This window comes from Salarias fasciatus, chromosome 7, assembly GCF_902148845.1.
Source record: "Salarias fasciatus chromosome 7, fSalaFa1.1, whole genome shotgun sequence".
In the NCBI taxonomy this organism is placed as follows: Eukaryota; Metazoa; Chordata; class Actinopteri; order Blenniiformes; family Blenniidae; genus Salarias; species Salarias fasciatus.
In genome coordinates this window covers 24,813,328-24,830,904 of record NC_043751.1, presented here as the reverse complement: position 1 = coordinate 24,830,904, position 17,577 = coordinate 24,813,328, and the positions used below count along the sequence as shown (strand labels likewise).

Sequence of the window (17,577 nt, the reverse complement as noted above, 5' to 3'; positions counted from 1 at the left end):
GTTGTCTTCATTCACAGTTAGCTCACATAGCTTAGCAGTGTTTGTAAACTGGATATATGTTGACTGAAGTATAAATACATGATCCTTTTTAAATATATCAGTCTAATGGTGAACTAATGTTCAATAGTTTGTTTAACAGTGAGGAGACGATCCACTTCAGAGAGTTTTTGGAGCTGGAAATGTTCAAATGAGTAATTTCAGTTTGAAATTTCAGTTCCAAAAGGAAAAATGTTTAGATACAGGCATCTGTATAAGCAATTATGTCTCTACAAGACTTAATATGTGCAAATAAATGCAATAAACTAAGTATTTTGAGGAATATAGAAGAAAATAAAACGATATAAAATGTGCAGTATGGTGAAAAGGCTAAAATGTAATTTTTACTGGATTGATAAATCTATTGATATGATATTTGTGGGGAATTCGTGATTTTGTGTCAAGAAGATTAATATTATTTTCATTATCTGAAAATGGTTAAAAGGTTAAAACAGATAATCTGTTTTCAATTTTTTTTAAATAAAATTTACGTTAATAGAATCTTGAATGTTAAATTTTATTTCAATATAAAAGAAAAGAAGTATGAACAGACATGAACTTGTGATGTTAATCATCCTCAGCTTCTCCTGGACGGCTGCTTGTGTTCACACAGCAGTAACGCTCTTAAGAAACTAGCACAATCCAATTAAAAAAGGTGCTGTTGATCTATGTAACACACACACGCACACACACGCACACACACACACACTCTGCAGATCCTCCGCTCAGCACATTCACATCAGCTGACCTGGGGGTCAGCTGAAGGTCAGGAACACACTGAGAGAACATGCAAACTCCACACTGATAGGCCTTAACGGACAGTTATTTTTCAATGCACATACTTTCCAGTAATGCTCGTTCAGCTTCACCTTTCACCCAGAGTGTTGAGCTGATTCACAGTGATCTCTGAGTGGAGGGACAGTAGCGTGTTGTTCTGTCAGACTCATGTTTCAGAGCTTTCAGTTTCAGAGGGAGCCGTCCCATCGCAGCCCACCTCGGAGTGCGACCCGGCCGACCCTTCGTCACGCCAGCCGCTCATCCTCATCACGGCCCCGTCACGGGACGACGTCTACGCCACGCCGTCCGGCATCACCATCGCCGACGCCGTCAAAGAGCGGCGGCCGGCCTCCACTCCCATCGTGGTGGGGAAGAAGCTGGTGAGCAGGGAGTGACGGTCAGGACTCCACAGGAGGTAAATCCAGAGAGGCTTCCACATACAGTAGAAACACTCACACTGGGGTTAAAAAAAAAAAATCCCAATATTTAACATTTAATAGCTTAATTTATTCTTGTACATTTCATGAACAAAGTGTGATAAGTGAGAGAAATATAATATTGTCAATATTACACATGAACGTGTTTCTGTTGATCATGGACATTTAGAAGTGTGTTAATATCAAAATCTTTGTTATACAGTTTGTGTGTGTGCAGTTTGCACAAAATAATGTCAATCTGTCACATATGCCTGTCTTCAAATATCAAAAGAAATATTCATGTCATGTTTTGTGAGAAGAAAAACTTTATTGTGGTCATGTCTTGTTGTTTTATTAATTCAGCTGCAAAACCATAAATACGGTTTTATACAAATATGACCGTTCAGTTTTTCATGGCTCAGGTTGATGACTGCTGTTGATGAAACATTACATCATACCTGTATGTGCAGATGGTTTAAAAATACATGGGAACAGAGTTATTAAAAATGGAAACAGCTCATTATAAAAAAGAACAACTTGGAAACAGATTAAAGTAGACTTGTTGGAATAATTCATACTTTTGAAACGTACGATAGGTAATACTAAACCTACATAACTCTATGCTTCGTTTTCAGGTGATTATGTGGAGTAAAATCGAAGTTGTTGTAACATGTAAACCTTTGAATTTGCAGTTTTCAGAGTTGAGCTGAAACTCCGGGAAAGCTCTTTGTTGGCCTGAGCCTCCCGCTGACTGCTACACCAACACTGATGGCGGCGGCGGCGCTGGAGATCTCAGCGACGGGTCTTTTCTCTCTCTTCCTGAGATCATAAACGCTTTTTTAGCGACAGGATGGAGGCCGCCGGGGAGGACGAACCGGAGCCCATAAGGCTGAAGTCCGTTAAAGACAATAAAACCTTCACGGTGCCTCAGAATGACCGGGTAAGACTCCGAGCTCCGTTTGAGGGAGGGGTGGGAGCCAGACTTCATCCACGAATCCGCTCATTTATTACTGGGCTGCACAACCGTGGTAAAATAAACACGCAGAACACAAGTTCACACACTTATATGAAACCAAACACCCTAATGAGAAAATCGGCCTACATTTGATTTAGTGAAAAGTTAATGTTTAGGGGTAATATTATTTACAAATCTGTGTTTCTCTGCAGGTTCTGCTAGCTATTAGCATGGGGGCTAACGAAACTGTTTTTAAAAGTTACATGTAATTTGCCGATTACCGAGTTGATTCATGATTTTAAAGAAATGTCGCTTAAAGCGGTGTCCTCCTGTAATATAATTGTTTGACTTTTTTTTTTTTAAGTGAGTTGTGGGCGTCATTCATTCGTCCGTGGCACCAGACTCCGTTTACGACTGTAGTCATTTTAGTAAATACTCCAGAACTAAGAGGAAACATACACTCATAAAACGACTAAACTATTTTCCGTAATTATTTAACCCGATAAACAGTCCGGCTGTATTCGAAATTGAAATAATTTTAAGAGTCCTGCTTTATTTAACCTCAGCTTGATGAAAATAGGAAAATTGCTTTGCATGTTTGACTTCAGGTGGTTCACCAAATGTGAGAACAAATGAGTCGGTACAGATGAAGTGATTTTATAGATGCAATAATGTTCAGAGATTATACATGCATAATATGCTTTTTATTTTTCATTCTGCCTCTTAAATCTTTGTAAATAACAAAATCACTATTTTGTGAGCTACCTAAGAACAATTTGACGTGGTTTTATTGCACTGATCAGAAAATTCTAACCACCGTTGTGTAAGAGTTGGGACCATTACGATTAAATCCCCTCAGTATCTTTATACTGCACATTTGCACAAATAATAGATCTGGTATTTGTGCATTGAAATAACAACTTCCTAAAAAACGCTGCCACTGCGCATGCACCCCAGGCTGTAGTGAATAATTCTAATACACTTGCTAACTACATCTTTTTCAGTGTTTTTGCCGTTTCTGTGTGAAGGGACGTTTTTCTAAATGTTGCTGTGTAAACGTGAAATTTCTGAAACAGTGCGTTTTCTTAAACTCTGAAGAACCACATGAAAACCTGCTCAGGTCTGTTTACAGACTACAGTCAGACAATACAGCCATGAAGAACAGTAAACATTCAAGTCATTCTTTATCTCTGTAGACTTTGTGGATCGAATCAGTGCTCTTCTGTCAGTTTGCTCCAGTGTAGCTGAAATATTAATCTCCTGCTCCCACCGACCTGCATGACGAAGCCTGAGACTCCAGCGTTCGTCCTGCAGACTCGTCCTGAGCTCAGTCACAATCCTGAGATTAGTCGTCTGATGTGAGATGTTTTCCGCTTAGGTCTGAGAGCCGGCGGCTCCTAATACACCCTCACATCCTCTGATCAATCAGTTAATTTCAGCTTTACCTGTCTGAACAGCGCCTGATTTAACAAGTTTGAATCCACTTTAGTCTGAAGACCATAAATCTTTTAGTTTTTGACTCATGGAGGCTTCGGACATGTATTACAGCTGCTTTAATAAATTGATCCCTGGCAGTCGAAGCTTAGCTCCTGTTTACACGACAACATTTTCAAGTGAAATCGCAAAACCCGCGCTCAGATCCCTGTGAATCTCCTGTGTTGCAGTTTGGGAGCTGCCGCAGCGTCCGAGAGTTCGAGAAGCTGAACCGGATCGGCGAGGGGACGTACGGCATCGTGTGTGAGTGTGGCCGTTCCGTCCGCTCTGCGACACTTCCCGGGACTTCAAAATAAACCGCTGCGTTTCCTCCCTGCAGACCGAGCTCGAGACACCAAGTCCGAGGAGATCGTGGCTCTGAAGAAAGTCCGCATGGACAAAGAGAAAGACGGTGAGAGTTTACCCCAGATGTTCTCCAGCTGCGTGGGGGTCCAGCTGATCCAGCTGTGTGCTTCCTCCTGTCAGGGATCCCCATCAGCAGCCTGCGGGAGATCACCCTGCTGCTCAGACTCAGACACCCCAACATCGTGGAGCTGAAGGAGGTGGTGGTGGGAAGCCACCTGGAGAGGTACATGAAGCGCTTCGGCTCAGCGGATTTGTATTATCCAGCTGTTATTGCAGCTGTTGTACTGTTGATGCTGATTTAGCTTGACTGGTTTTGAGTTCTTGGTGTTTGTGTCTCAGCCTGTTCCTGGTGATGAGTTACTGTGAGCAGGATCTGGCCAGCCTGCTGGAGAACATGGACACGCCGTTCTCCGAGGCTCAGGTAGAACCGAGTAAAGCGCCTCCACTCCCAACCCTCACCGTCCGTCACGCAGCTTTGACCGTGTTTAGTGAAATTCACTCCTCTTCTATTTGTGTTTTTTGCTTCCCAGGTGAAGTGCATCGTCCTCCAGCTGCTCCGAGGTTTGGAGTATCTTCACCACAACTTCATGATTCACAGGTCAGACGCTGTCCTGCTGGATCGACGTTTCAATATTTCTGCATGTTGTGTGACATGTTAGCAGGTTTAATGTGGTTTTGATAGCATGTTGAAGTTCCTGTTTGGATCATTTTCTTGGAGCAGATTTGGACCATGAAGAGACTGTGTGTATTTATGTGTCTCTGTGTGCGTGCGTGCGTGTGTGTGTGTGTGTGTGCGGGAGCTCACTGGTTGTCCTCCTCATTATCAGGGACCTGAAGGTGTCTAATCTGCTGATGACAGACAAAGGCTGCGTGAAGATCGGTGAGTCATCACTCTGCTGTAATCTGATTAAACACACACACACAACACACACACACACACACACACACACACACAGGGTAAAGCAGGTCAGTGCTGACCTCTGACCTCTTTCATTGCTATTAAAACTCGGAGCTCCTCATGGGACTGTTTCTAGAAGTGAAATCAAAATGACTCACGTTAACACTGTATTTACCGTCTCCGTGCCGTGAGGTTGCCGTGGAGATGAGAGTGACGGCTTCATATTAACAGTAGAAAAATGTACTTGAATTCTTTTTTCTCTTAAAATGTATTTTTTCTGGTGCAGTTAAGTTGAGATCAGATTGAGTCGAACCTGCACTGATGTTCTTCATGAAGAACCTGCAGAGTGTATTCACACCGTGTGTGTGTGTGTCTCTTCACACTCCTCTTCCTCCTGCAGCCGATTTCGGCCTCGCTCGGATGTACGGGATCCCTCAGCAGCCGATGACGCCCCGCGTGGTCACGCTGTGGTGAGTGTGTGTGCGTGTGTGCGTGTGTGCGTGTGTGCGTGTGTGTGTGTTAAACGTCTGCAGCTCCGTTGGAATCTCCCTGTAATCCTCCATTCCTGCTCCCTGCTGCAGGTACAGAGCTCCAGAGCTCCTCCTCGGCACCAAGAGCCAGACGACAGCTCTAGACATGTGGTGAGCAAACACACACACACACGCATTTCTTGATGTTGAAAATTCTCCTACATTTTAGACATTTTCATCTTTCACTGCAAGAAGCTTTCACCATTCAAACTGTGGAAATCCGTCTTGATCTGTAATCACTGAAGCGAATCCAGGAAACAGCTACAAGATTAGAAGAGACTAAACAGCAGAATCAAATAAAGCTTCAATCTCAGACTAAAACAGCTCATTTGTTTTCCTATGAATGACGATCTGAGGGATTTCAGACAGAACTTAAAGCCGTTATCATCAGGATGTAACAGTTCATTATTTTCCCATTTTCATATTCTGACTTCAGAAAGACAAAATGCTGAAAATCCTCCGATTTGAAATCACCACAGCCTGAACTTTGCCATCACGTGCGCCGATCGCTGTGCACAAACGAAGAAGGGAGGCTCTCTGCCTCTGCCGTCGGCATGGTTACGTCCTCATAGCGGTGTTTCCTCCAGGGCGGTGGGCTGCATCCTGGCCGAGCTGCTGGCCCACAAGCCTCTGCTGCCGGGGACGTCGGAGATCCAGCAGGTCGACCTGATCGTCCAGCTGCTGGGGACGCCCAACGAGAACATCTGGCCGGTGAGACTCCGCCTCCCAACGGAAAATGGACTTTCTTTATAATCGACTCATAGTGCAAATAGATTTTTAAAACATCGATTTTGTTTTTTTTACTCAAGAAACATTTTTATTTGAAGTGTGTGTCTCTCTCAGGGTTTCTCTCAGCTGCCTCTCATCGGTCAGTACAATCTGAGGAAGCAGCCGTACAACAACCTGAAGAACAAATTCAACTGGCTGTCTGATGCTGGACACAGACTGCTCAACCTGCTGCTCATGTACGACCCTCAGCGCAGGTAATCTGGAGACGCTCTGGAATCCGGAGGTTCGCACATCGAGCAGGCGAGTAAAGATGAGACGAGACGATGCGAAATTGTTCAAATGTCGTCTGTTTTTTCAGAGCGACGGCCAAAGACAGCCTGGAGAGTTCGTACTTTAAGGAGAAACCTCTGCGTGAGTGTTTCAACATGTCGGAGGTTGAAAACTGGCAGTGCGCCGTCCCGGGTTCTAATCCGGTCTCTCCGTTCTGTCGGCAGCCTGTGAGCCTGAGCTCATGCCCACGTTTCCTCACCACCGCAACAGACGAGCCGCTCCCAATCCGGCCGACAGCCGGGCGGCCAAGAGGAGCCGAGTGTGACGACGGCGTCCGTGATGGCGAGCGCCCGGGTGGGGAAACGACTCCCGACACACACCGGCTTCACTTCACACTCACAACGAGCCTCGTTTGAAATGTCAGTTTTTATTCAGTCAGGTTAAATTAGTCGTAATGGTTAATTACATGGCTGGCGGAGGGACGGTTAGAACCCGACCCCACACACACACACACGCACACACGCTGGCCTGATCAGGCCTCTCACAGCAGGAAACAATACTTCAAGTGTAAACAGACTGCAGCTAACAGAGCGACCCGGCAGACTCGGAGACGTGCCCGACCCGACCCGCTGGAGTTTGATTCACCTTCAGTTTTTTTTTTTTTTTAAAGAATGAACCTTCAGTCCGGTGAAAACACACACACACTTTAAAGAGACGGTAAACACAATTTAAGTCTCACAGCTTATTCCCAACATTAGCTTTCAGTCTTTTTTTAAAGTGCAAAAAAAATAAATAAAACCAACTTTTCATCAAAGAGGAACAGGAAAGGTTTAGAGTTTGTTGTAAAAGATTAACATGAAGTGAAAAAGTGGAAGCTTGAGTTAACTGTGTAAATATGCAGATTCACAGATTGAGACTTGGTTAAATACTGAGAGGACTTCACTTAAAAATCAGTGAAGATTTCAATTTTGGATAGATGGAAATTTTGTTCTTATGGCGAGCAAAAAAAAAAAAATCAAGACATTCTTGTGACTTTGCAAATATATAAATTTGCAGTTTTTTTTTTTTTTTACTCAGACTAAAAAAAAAACCAAATCTTTCATTAAACAGAAAATTGAGCAAAAGAAAAATTTACTGAAATGTGTAAAACTGAATCGGAGCCTCTGTTACTTCAGTTCATACATTCTAATTTAAAATTGTGGAAAAAAAAAACGTTTTCTAGGTTTTCATGCCTCCAAAATCTCAGCCATTCTCTGAAATGTGAAGTTTTTGTTGCGGGGAGCGCCCTCTAGTGGTGAAAACAGGAGCAGTTCGGCTTCAGTCAGTTTATTTCTGCTGCTGTGGGTCGGACACGTCTCTGCTGTGCACGACGACGGGAGGATTTCTCTTCATTAAATAACAAAATAAGGAGCTCTGGAACACCTGGACACTGACTTGAAGAAAACAAAAACCCACAGACATACACACACACACACACACACACTCATACACACTCTCTCATACACCCGCATGCCTGGCAGGAGAACTGAACAACCTCTTTCTTCAAATAGTCCTGGAAAAGTGCACGGCGGCAGCAGAGTGTACAGTCCTTCAGTCGGCTCGGAGCGGAGGATGAAGAGTTCGTGTAGTGAACTGAAGGAGGAGGAAGAGGAGGAGGATGCAGTGACTCTTCTGGAGGGGGGCGGCGCTCCGACTCTCAGCCCTCCATCCCAAAGTCCTCTGTGAACTTCTTGACCTTCAGCAGGTCCTCGGTGTTGACGGTGGGACGAGTGGTGGACAGGGAGCGCAGCATGTCCGACTGGAACGAGAAAACACACAAAGACACACACGATTTGAACGCTGCGCATAGGAGCAATCACACACTTTGATCACATGAACGTCACTTCACTTACTTCCCTGATGTTTTTCACGTTTACAGATAAAATAAAAGCCTTCTGCTGCTCTTATTTTGACATTCACATTCTGAAAATGTGTTTTTGCCAGGATTTCTTCTTTGTGGACAAACTGCTGTAATAAATGTTTTTGAAACTGTTTGGCTGTCAGAATCTGAATAAATAAATCCAGAAGGTGGCGAAGTTTGTCTCAGAAAACTTGAATCTGACTGACAGCTAAACCTGAAGCGTCTCCAGACGGGCTGGAATTTCAGTAATATAAATGCTCAAGTGAATCAGACGAAGCACTGAGCTCTGCTGGGTTTTTATCTCACCATGCAGACGATGGGCTCCAGCAGTTTGTCACTAGGCACGTCCATCCAGGTCATCTCTATGGCTGCGGGGTCACCGGGGGAGCAGGGGGTCAGCAGGTCGTCCACCATCACCTGGTTGTTGCTCCGGGACGGACCGTGAACCTGCAGGAGGAGGAAGAGTAACACCCGTGTGTTTTGAACGTTATCGTGTTGAGTGGTTATAGGTCAGTGTGTGTGTGCGTGCTCACCTTCTTGAAGTGTGTGGCTGACTGCACCTTGCGGACCGGCTGCATGAGGGCGTCCCGGACGATGATGCTGATGTCGGCTCCGGAGTATCCGTCGGTCTTGTGCGCCAGCTGCCGCAGGTCGGCCTCGCTCAGGCTGTGCGGCGTGTTTCCCAGGTGGAGGCGGAACATCTGGGCGCGGGCCGGCTCCTCCGGCAGGGGGATGTAGATCCGCTTCTCAAACCTGAGGGAGGAACACCGAGAGGTTAGAGTTCATCGGAGCTGAATCACACCCTCAAGAAGCCCCCTTTGTTCTCTCCTCTAAACCATCAATATATCAATAATAGTTTATATTTCTAAAGTGTGACAGGTGTCCCGTGTTGACCTCTGACCTCCTGCGGATGGCGGCGTCCAGCACCCAGGGGATGTTTGTGGCTCCGAGCACCAGAATCCCGTCGTTGTTGTTCCCCACACCTGCAGCAGCAGCACAGAGTTCAGACAGACCCGTCCAGGCGGACGACCCGTGCTTCCTTCACTGCGGCTGGGAATTCCCAGTGTCGGCGGTTCGGGGAGCTTTACAGGAACTCACCCTGCATCTGGACCAGGAACTCGGTCTTGATGCGTCGGGCGGCTTCGCTCTCGTTCTCGTTCCTGGAGCCGCACAGCGAGTCCACCTCGTCGATGAAGATGATGGAAGGCTTGTGTTGGCGAGCCAGGTCGAAGAGGTTCTTCACCAGCCTGAGACACACACACACACACACACACACACACACACACACAGGTCACACTCTGAGGACGACCTCACAACAGAACGTCGGTCACACTGCTCCACTGAGAGTGAAGCCTCGTTTGAACCACTACGTACTTCTCGCTCTCTCCCAGCCACTTGGACATGAGGTCGGAGGACGAGACGGAGAAGAAGGTGGAGTTGTTGGCCTCGGTGGCCACGGCTTTGGCCAGGTAGGACTTCCCCGTCCCCGGGGGTCCGAAGAGCAGGATGCCTCTCCAGGGGGTCCGTTTACCTGAAGACCGCACAGGTTTCAGTGAGCAAAACGCTGAGACTGCACTCGTTCAAATTTCACTCGGAATGTTTAAAAAACAAAAGAAAACATCTGGGCTCAACATTAGGACTCATTTCAACCGATTCATGCAGAAAAAAAACAATCAAAGCACCAATCTATTGAGGATTCTACTTTGCAGCTAAAGTTTGTTCACACTTCATACCGAGGCTCCGTTTACAAGACGTTTGGGGTGAAAACGCCTCATTTTTGTTTTCGTTTCAGTAAAGTTTTGGCTGTGTTCGAAACCGCATACTTACGTACTACTCATACTAACTTATTGAGTATGCAGTGTGTTTACACTGGCAGTATGCGATTTTGAGTATGCGAGAAGTTCCCGGATGCATACTGCATTCGCCAGAAATGTTGAGTAGACATCGTGTGTTCACTACTCATACTGAAATTGCCCAAGATGCAACGCGACGGACATTTGAATAAACTTTATTCAGTTCACAATGACTGTTTCTTCATGATGTACATTTAGCAAGCTGAGTATGGTTCGAGATTTAATTTTCCCTCCATTGTTTGTGGTTGTAGGTATGTTATGTTACGAGATTTCTGATTGGATTGACAATGATTAAAAATAGTAAAAACAAAAAACAAAAAAACAAAAAAAAAACCCCTTACATCTGAGAACAAGTCCATGCTGAAAGCGACCATGATGTACCGAAGACGGCGAGCCGATCTTTGTTGAAGAGCCGAAAATACTCTCCGTCGGTAAAGCATCATAATTGGCATAATAAGTGGTCCGTTAAAGGGACACCGGTCCACACGGCGATGTTAAGCGAGATATATTGCTGAAAGATTGCCTTCTTGTTTTCAAAGTAAAAGCACAGATTTATCACTGAGGTTTTTTTGCATGAGAAAGGGAAAGGGGTGGTTTATTTTGGTGAAAATAACCGGAAGTGCGTTGCTCACTGCGGCTGGCTTGAATTTCGCCGAATTTGTCCGAACAAAATCATAAACGGCTGATATTCGGACAAATAAACGACACACTCGGGCTCTAAACCACCACTCTGTCGCCTAATTTTAAGAAAAATCTCGATGAAGTTATACATTTGACGAGTTTAGAGCTAAAGTGAAATCAGCTTTAGCAGATCGATTTCTGCTCATGGAAGAAGTGCAATGCATTGTGGGTTATGATGTAGTATGCTGTAGTGTAAACGCTTTGCATACTGTTTGATGGACTGAGTAAGCAGGATGCAGGATGGATAGTATGAGTATGTAAGGATGTAGTAGACAGTATGCGGTTTCGAACACAGCCCATGTTTTCTGAAGCCAGACTAACGAACCGACCTGTGAACAGGTGGGGGAACTTAATGGGCAGGATGACGGCTTCCTTCAGGGCCTCTTTGGCTCCCTCCAGGCCGGCCACGTCGTTCCACCTCACGTTGGGCTTCTCCATCACGATCGCACCTGCAGCCATTTAATTCATTAGTCAATTCAGATTGAGAGGCGCAAACATTTAAACTCATAACTCAAATCAGACTGATATAAAGACAAACTTGTGTACAAAATAACCTGTAGCAGTTTGAAGGATTTAAGAAGAGATTTACGCTCCAACTAACAAAGTGAAAGAAGAAAAACTCCCCAGATGAGTCTGAGCGCTTCTAAAGGTCAAACCTCAAAATAAACTCCATGCAGACCAATGTTCTCAAAGAGCCACATGAAAAAGTCGCAGTACTACTGACATCTGACAGAGCAGCTGACTTGAGTTTTGCTCAATAAGAAAGATCTCTTCATAAAAAGCAGAGTTTTCACATGACTAATGAGCAACTGCTGCTCTGCTAGAGGTGCTGAATAATCATTTCTCTGAGGTGGATGTAGGCGACTCTGCATCGATGCAGTGGCACAAGATAACTGAATATAATGCAGCAATGTTGTTTCTTGATTTTAAGCAGCTCTTTTTAAGTGCTTCAACGGGCAAGATGCTGGATCCAACCCATAATGCAATAATGACCAACAGCATGAACAAATGTGACTCTTTTAGATGGAATAAAGCCATGATAACTACTTTTAATGTTTTTGAGGAATTACCAGTGACTCTCTGAGGGCCGGTCAAGCAGAAACAAAGGGGAACATGTGGCCCCTGGGCCTTATGTTGCCCAACTCCGATGTAGATTGTGATCAATTCAACACACCATGAATGAAGTAAAGTCATTTATCTACGACAGATTTAAGGGAAAATAAACAATGGTTTGATTTCTGGATGTTTGGAAAGCCAGAAAGAAAAATGTGTTTTCAGCCCCTAAATCACTGATCTCATCGAGACGTCACGCTGCCACCATCAGGTCAAACCGAGGAACTACGACAGCGGCTGCCTTTGCCTGAGACTCACCCATCAGCTGCTCCTGAAGCTTCTTCTTCTCCGGGTTTTCTCCTTCACTGTCGCTGTCGCTCCTGCACAAACAAACACACCGTGAGCGCAAGTGTGTGTGTGTGTGTGTGTGTGTGTGTGTGTGTGTGTGTGTGTGTGTGTGTGTGTGTGTGTGTTCTTGTATTTCTATCCTTGTCGGGGCCAAATGTCCCCACAAGGATAGCAAAACGTGGAACGACGTGCCTTGTGGGGACCTTTTTCCGGTCCTAAGTAGGAGAAACAGTGTTTTCTTGACCATGTTGTTGTTACTGAAAAAAGTAAAAGTGCAAAAACATTTCTTGAGGGTTAGGCTTTGTTGTGGTGTGGGTTAGGGTTAGGGTAAGGGTCAGGGTTAGGGGCTAGACATGAATGGGAGTCAATGGACGGTCCCCACAAGGATAGAAATACAAGACTGTGCGTGTGTGTGTGTGTGTGTGTGTGTTTGGGCTCACTTGTCATTGCTCTGCGCCTCCTTCACGGGCTTCTTGCCCTGCTTGTCCTTGTTCTTCAGGTAGTCCTTGAGCTTCTCCGCCCGGTCCAGGTACTGCATGCACTTGGCTCGGATGCTCTCCTTCGCCTTGTCGCTGTGCGCCTCATCTGGAAGGAAACGCTCCCGTCACTCATTTCAAACAACATCTACGGGTTCAGCTTGTTTTTAGAATCATCTCGGACTTTGGCTAAAACACAAAAAAATCAAACACAGATAAGAAGCATGAAAAAAGCAGAAAAAGCCTGATCATTTTATCACATTTTATCATCAATCTGACTGAATTCTCCCTGATGTGCACACGATCCCAGACGAAGCTTTAATCAGGAGTAATGAAGATGGATTCCTCTGTGACCGCAGCTAAAGTGGGAGAGTCCCGACATCCCGCTCACATTTGATGGCGTGCAGGAAGTACTCCACGGCGTGCTGGTACAGGCGCAGAGCCTCCTCATAGTTCTTGGCCTTGTCCTCCTCGGTGGCTTTGGTGACGAGATCGATCGCTTTCTGCGGGAAACAGCAGGAGCAAAGAGAAGTTTGAACAGGAACTCTGAAGGGTTGGAGGACGGGAGGAGAGGAAACACCGGGAGGCTGCAGAATCTACTGAGAGGATTTTATCAGTCTGGGCTGAACCGAGTCTGACATCTCAGCTTTAAAGGCACGAAACAGGGAAGAGGTGACATTAAATACATCAGATTCAGATCTTTTACATTTTAATTTTTTCATGACTTTGTATGATTCATTTAGAAAAACATTTTATTCCTGAAATGTTTTTTGTTCATTTTGTTTGACATCGTATCAAAAATCTGTATTAATTTTATATTCATTTATTTAATCAATTATTTTGAATCTTTAACAATTTTATTGGAATTTCATTTTAGACTTTTAAGTTTAATGAAATTAATGAAGCTTTTTATTTTTTTTTATGCATTCACTTGTTAATTTATTGCTGTTATTTCTAATATAAATGCAAGTTTGTTATCTCATATTTTCTTTTTGTAATCCTAATTAATTAAGATTTCTTCTAATTCCCTTATTAGTCTCACTTGTAATTGTTTTTCCCTTTAGTTTGTTTTGCAATGTGCAGCATGAAAAAGTCCCACAACAGTGACAGAAAAGCCAGAAAAACATTTAATATCCACACTGTGGCATTGATTTCCTGTTTTTAAACTGACATTTTTTTAGCTGGATCTAAACATTTACTCCAAATATGTCAAATACATCACCTTTACAAACAGAAGATTTATGGCAATCTGACTGTGATTGATTCGAATCCTCCTCTAAAATCTTCAGAATATTGATAGTTTCCTCTATATCAGATAAAACGTGTCAGGTCACAAAACTTAAAAGTAAATCAGCTTTAAATGTGTGAAAAACACAGAAAACTTCATAATGATGGGGGGGAAATATGTTAGAACAGTTTTCGAAAAAAGAATATAAACTTAATTTCCATCCAGATATGATCTGCCGTGGACACAACTGGAAAGAGGATCTCAAAGTAAAATAAGATCTGGGGATAGTAAAACGTGACATTAATCTGTAAAATTACATATTTTTTACTTGAAGATGAGCCTCTGGGTGCAGCTGAAGGATTGGTGTTGTTGGGTGGAGATTAATAAATAAAACCACACCACACGTGTTTGTCAGCCTGCACATGACAACAATAAAACCCCAAACACCTGATCTAGAAGGTTTGATGTTCATTAAAACAATAGAAAACACGAATTTGTGCTCCAAACGTGTTTAAAAGGCGCTCGGTGTCATGATGAGTAAAGCTAACGGGCCCGGCACACGGTGACAGGTCCCGTAAGAAACAGCCTCTCCTTCACCAAACAGCGTCTCTTATAACCGATATAATCCTCTAACTAGCTGATTCAAACACTTTCTGTTGAATAAATGTTGGTTTAGCTGCGTGAAACGCTAATTTCACTGTAAATCGCACATGCTAACAGCGTTAGCATCAGCTGTTTAAAGCCACACTGACGCTGCATTAGCATTTAGCTTCAGCTAGCTGTTATCTCCGACAACAGAAACGCCTAACACGTGCCTTTAAAGACACTCCTTGAGGCCTCAACTGTGTCTAATAAATCTGAGGAAACTCCCCGATCTATTGAGATGGATAAATATTTTCCCTATGAAGAAAAACGTTAGTATTACTGGTTTATTTGGGAAGCAGATCTGCTAGCATCGTTGTTGTGATTAGGAATCAGCAAGTTAATACTTGTAAAAATTAAAAAAAAAAACGACACCTTATATGGTACATTAGAAGTCTTTTTTGTATTCTAGAAACAATATTAAGCGTTTTCCATGTTATTCACAGATATATTGATGATTTTCCTTTATTTGTTTGACCTGAAAGATGTTTCACTGAGTTCTGCACAGGGATAATTGTGCCCCTCCTCCGCGGGAGCGCGCACAGACTTTACACCCCACCAAGATTTTGTAAAGATTTCTGAAATGGTTTTCTCTTCACATACATAGAAAAACCTGGGTCAGATTTAATGATGACAATAAACATAACGCAAGATGAATCTGCAATAGAAACCACTGATCATCAATAAGCTTTGCTTTTAAGTGTGATTTAAATGTGAATGAAAACACATATGAAAAGAAAGATGGGCTTTTCTAAAACCTGTCTCAAAGGTTAATAAAGACAAAGAAAAATTTAAGAGCTATTGTAAAGCATTCTGAACTGCCTCATGAATTCATCATTAACATTTTCCCAATAGAGGAGCTTGAGCTTCTCATCCATCCCAAAATGCGAACTGAACCTCCGTCTAACCATTTACACATTTTCGATATATTTAAAAAACAGAATTAGGCTGAAGGAGGGTCATTATGGGTGGATCCTGAGAAATTGCAAAGTCATTAAAACAATGTGTTCATCAGGTTGAACTGTCTGCACATAATTCCAAGTTATTCATGGACACTGATCTCATTTCAACTTTTTTCTGTGAAAAATCCGCAGCTGCGATGGACATAAAGTTATTTCATTAACAGGTTTACAAATTCATTTTTTAATTTGGATGCAGAGTTAATACACAATTTATTGCCAATAGCTTGTTTCTATATATTTTATATATTTTCTACTTTTGAAATATCTTGTATGATACAATAGTAATGTTTGTATTTACATATTGAATTAATACAACTAGGAGTTTCGGTTGAATTTTTTTCTTTAGAAAAAGGCAAAAATGTGAATTGCTTCCCAAGCCTTGACGTGCGCGTTCCAGTCTCCTCAGCTCATTGCGTGCGCGCTACGGCCTCCTCCGCGGGGGAGAGCTTGGGCGCTAACGTTAGCCTGCTAGCATCTAGCCGTACCTGTAATGTTGACGTTGTCATTTCATCTCAGTCGTCCGCTCTCCGTCCTCCAGATTCTATCCGCGGGCCTCCAGCAGCTGCGCGCGGCGAACAGGTGAAGCGGCTAGCGGCGCAGTGAGCTAACTAGCCGGTTCGATCGCGACATGACCAGAAGAAAACACAACGACACTGCGGCTAACGGCCAGCTATTGCTAACACTGCATTTCCGGTCTTCACAGTAAAACACCGGAAGTACGGAAACCTAAAAAAATATCAGAATTCATTTTTGAAATATTTATTAAATTGTATACCTTTAGTCACGATTCAAATCTAAACATTGCGCAAGGATAAAATTCAAATTTATAAGTGGATTGGTCAAATATTAAGAAAAAGACTTTGACATGGGTTAAACTCAGATTAAAAGAGGAGTTGTCTCCATCTAGCCGCCAGATTCTAGTACTACAACTTCAACTATAAAACAGCCCTGGAAGATGCAGACCAGAGAAAAATATTTTTTTTTTTCACCAGTTTTTCTCCTCAAAACAAACATTCAGCTCCAATTGCCAATTGCTCTACATTGCTTCAATTCAGCCATATTCGATGAAACTCTGTTGGCATTCCCTTTTTGTCATCTTTCTCTCTAGCGGAAACACATCAGTTCTCCTTAAGATGTTCATGTCCCTAAGATACTTCAAAACTTCTAGATTTTCTGTGTGTGTGTGTTTCAATAATCTGTTCTCGTCATCTCACATTTATTTATCTATTTCTGTAAGACTAAAAAAACTCAACAGGACTTTACTATTCCCTGTCAAACTTTGGACATTATGAGGGAAGCAGACCACAGGGGGAAAAAAACCTATAGAAAACAATTCCACTTATTTTGCTTTGTAAAGAAAAGAAGAAAAAAAAAACCCTCTTACAATTACATGAAATTTGAAAATCCTCATTTGAAAAGATGCATTCATGCATGTCCTATTTCTGTGTGTCAGTCATTTATTACATGTTGTGAATATGAACATGTTTTCATTATAAATTCTTATTATTGTATCATTTTCTTGTCAATAGCATTTCAAATAATGTTTAATTTTTTTTGTATTTGTGCAATGTGGAGCTTCTGTGATAACTGATAATAAATTGTTGCATTTTGATTGTTTTGGGGAAAATAATCTGAACCATCCTCTGACACATCGTTTCTCTTCTGGCCTGTTTGATGATGTTTGCAGGTTCAGTTCTTCAGTTTGGTGCTGATATGTGATGTTGTTTAATGTGTCAAGGACAGCAGTTACTCTTATTGGAAAGCAAAAAAAAAAACAAAACAAAAAAAAAACAATTTAAGGTTACGTTTGTGATTTTTACACTATAACAGGCCATCTTATTTTTGAGCCCCTTCACTAAAATCAAAAGGATAATGAAATCAATTCAGGCGAAATCAGCTTCCCTGGTTCCAGGTGTGATCTTGACGGTCTTTAACCTCACAGACTCAACAAATGAGGTGAATTTCTGATGCAGTCTGAAAAAAA

The 17,577-nt window shown here is 42.9% G+C and overlaps 2 protein-coding genes across 2 annotated transcripts; one reads left to right on the top strand and one right to left on the bottom strand.

Moving 5' to 3' along the window:
- Positions 1–2,017: 2,017 nt before the first annotated feature.
- LOC115391529 (cyclin-dependent kinase 10-like) lies at positions 2,018–8,134 on the top strand. Its single transcript, XM_030095801.1, has 14 exons — positions 2,018–2,169; positions 3,849–3,921; positions 3,998–4,069; positions 4,144–4,246; positions 4,363–4,444; positions 4,554–4,621; positions 4,851–4,903; positions 5,322–5,391; positions 5,503–5,562; positions 6,039–6,162; positions 6,295–6,434; positions 6,539–6,591; positions 6,675–6,804; positions 8,001–8,134. Exons 1-13 carry the CDS (start codon positions 2,080–2,082, stop codon positions 6,773–6,775), a joined length of 1,089 nt encoding a protein of 362 aa, XP_029951661.1. The 5' UTR covers positions 2,018–2,079; the 3' UTR covers positions 6,776–6,804; positions 8,001–8,134.
- Positions 7,074–16,269, bottom strand: LOC115391528 (vacuolar protein sorting-associated protein 4A). The gene is made up of 11 exons (XM_030095800.1): positions 16,079–16,269; positions 13,153–13,264; positions 12,726–12,870; positions 12,256–12,317; positions 11,214–11,333; positions 9,725–9,881; positions 9,449–9,597; positions 9,252–9,333; positions 8,884–9,103; positions 8,657–8,797; positions 7,074–8,248 (listed from the first exon to the last, which is right to left on the bottom strand). Exons 1-11 carry the CDS (start codon positions 16,097–16,099, stop codon positions 8,147–8,149), a joined length of 1,311 nt encoding a protein of 436 aa, XP_029951660.1. The 5' UTR covers positions 16,100–16,269; the 3' UTR covers positions 7,074–8,146.
- Positions 16,270–17,577: the final 1,308 nt, after the last annotated feature.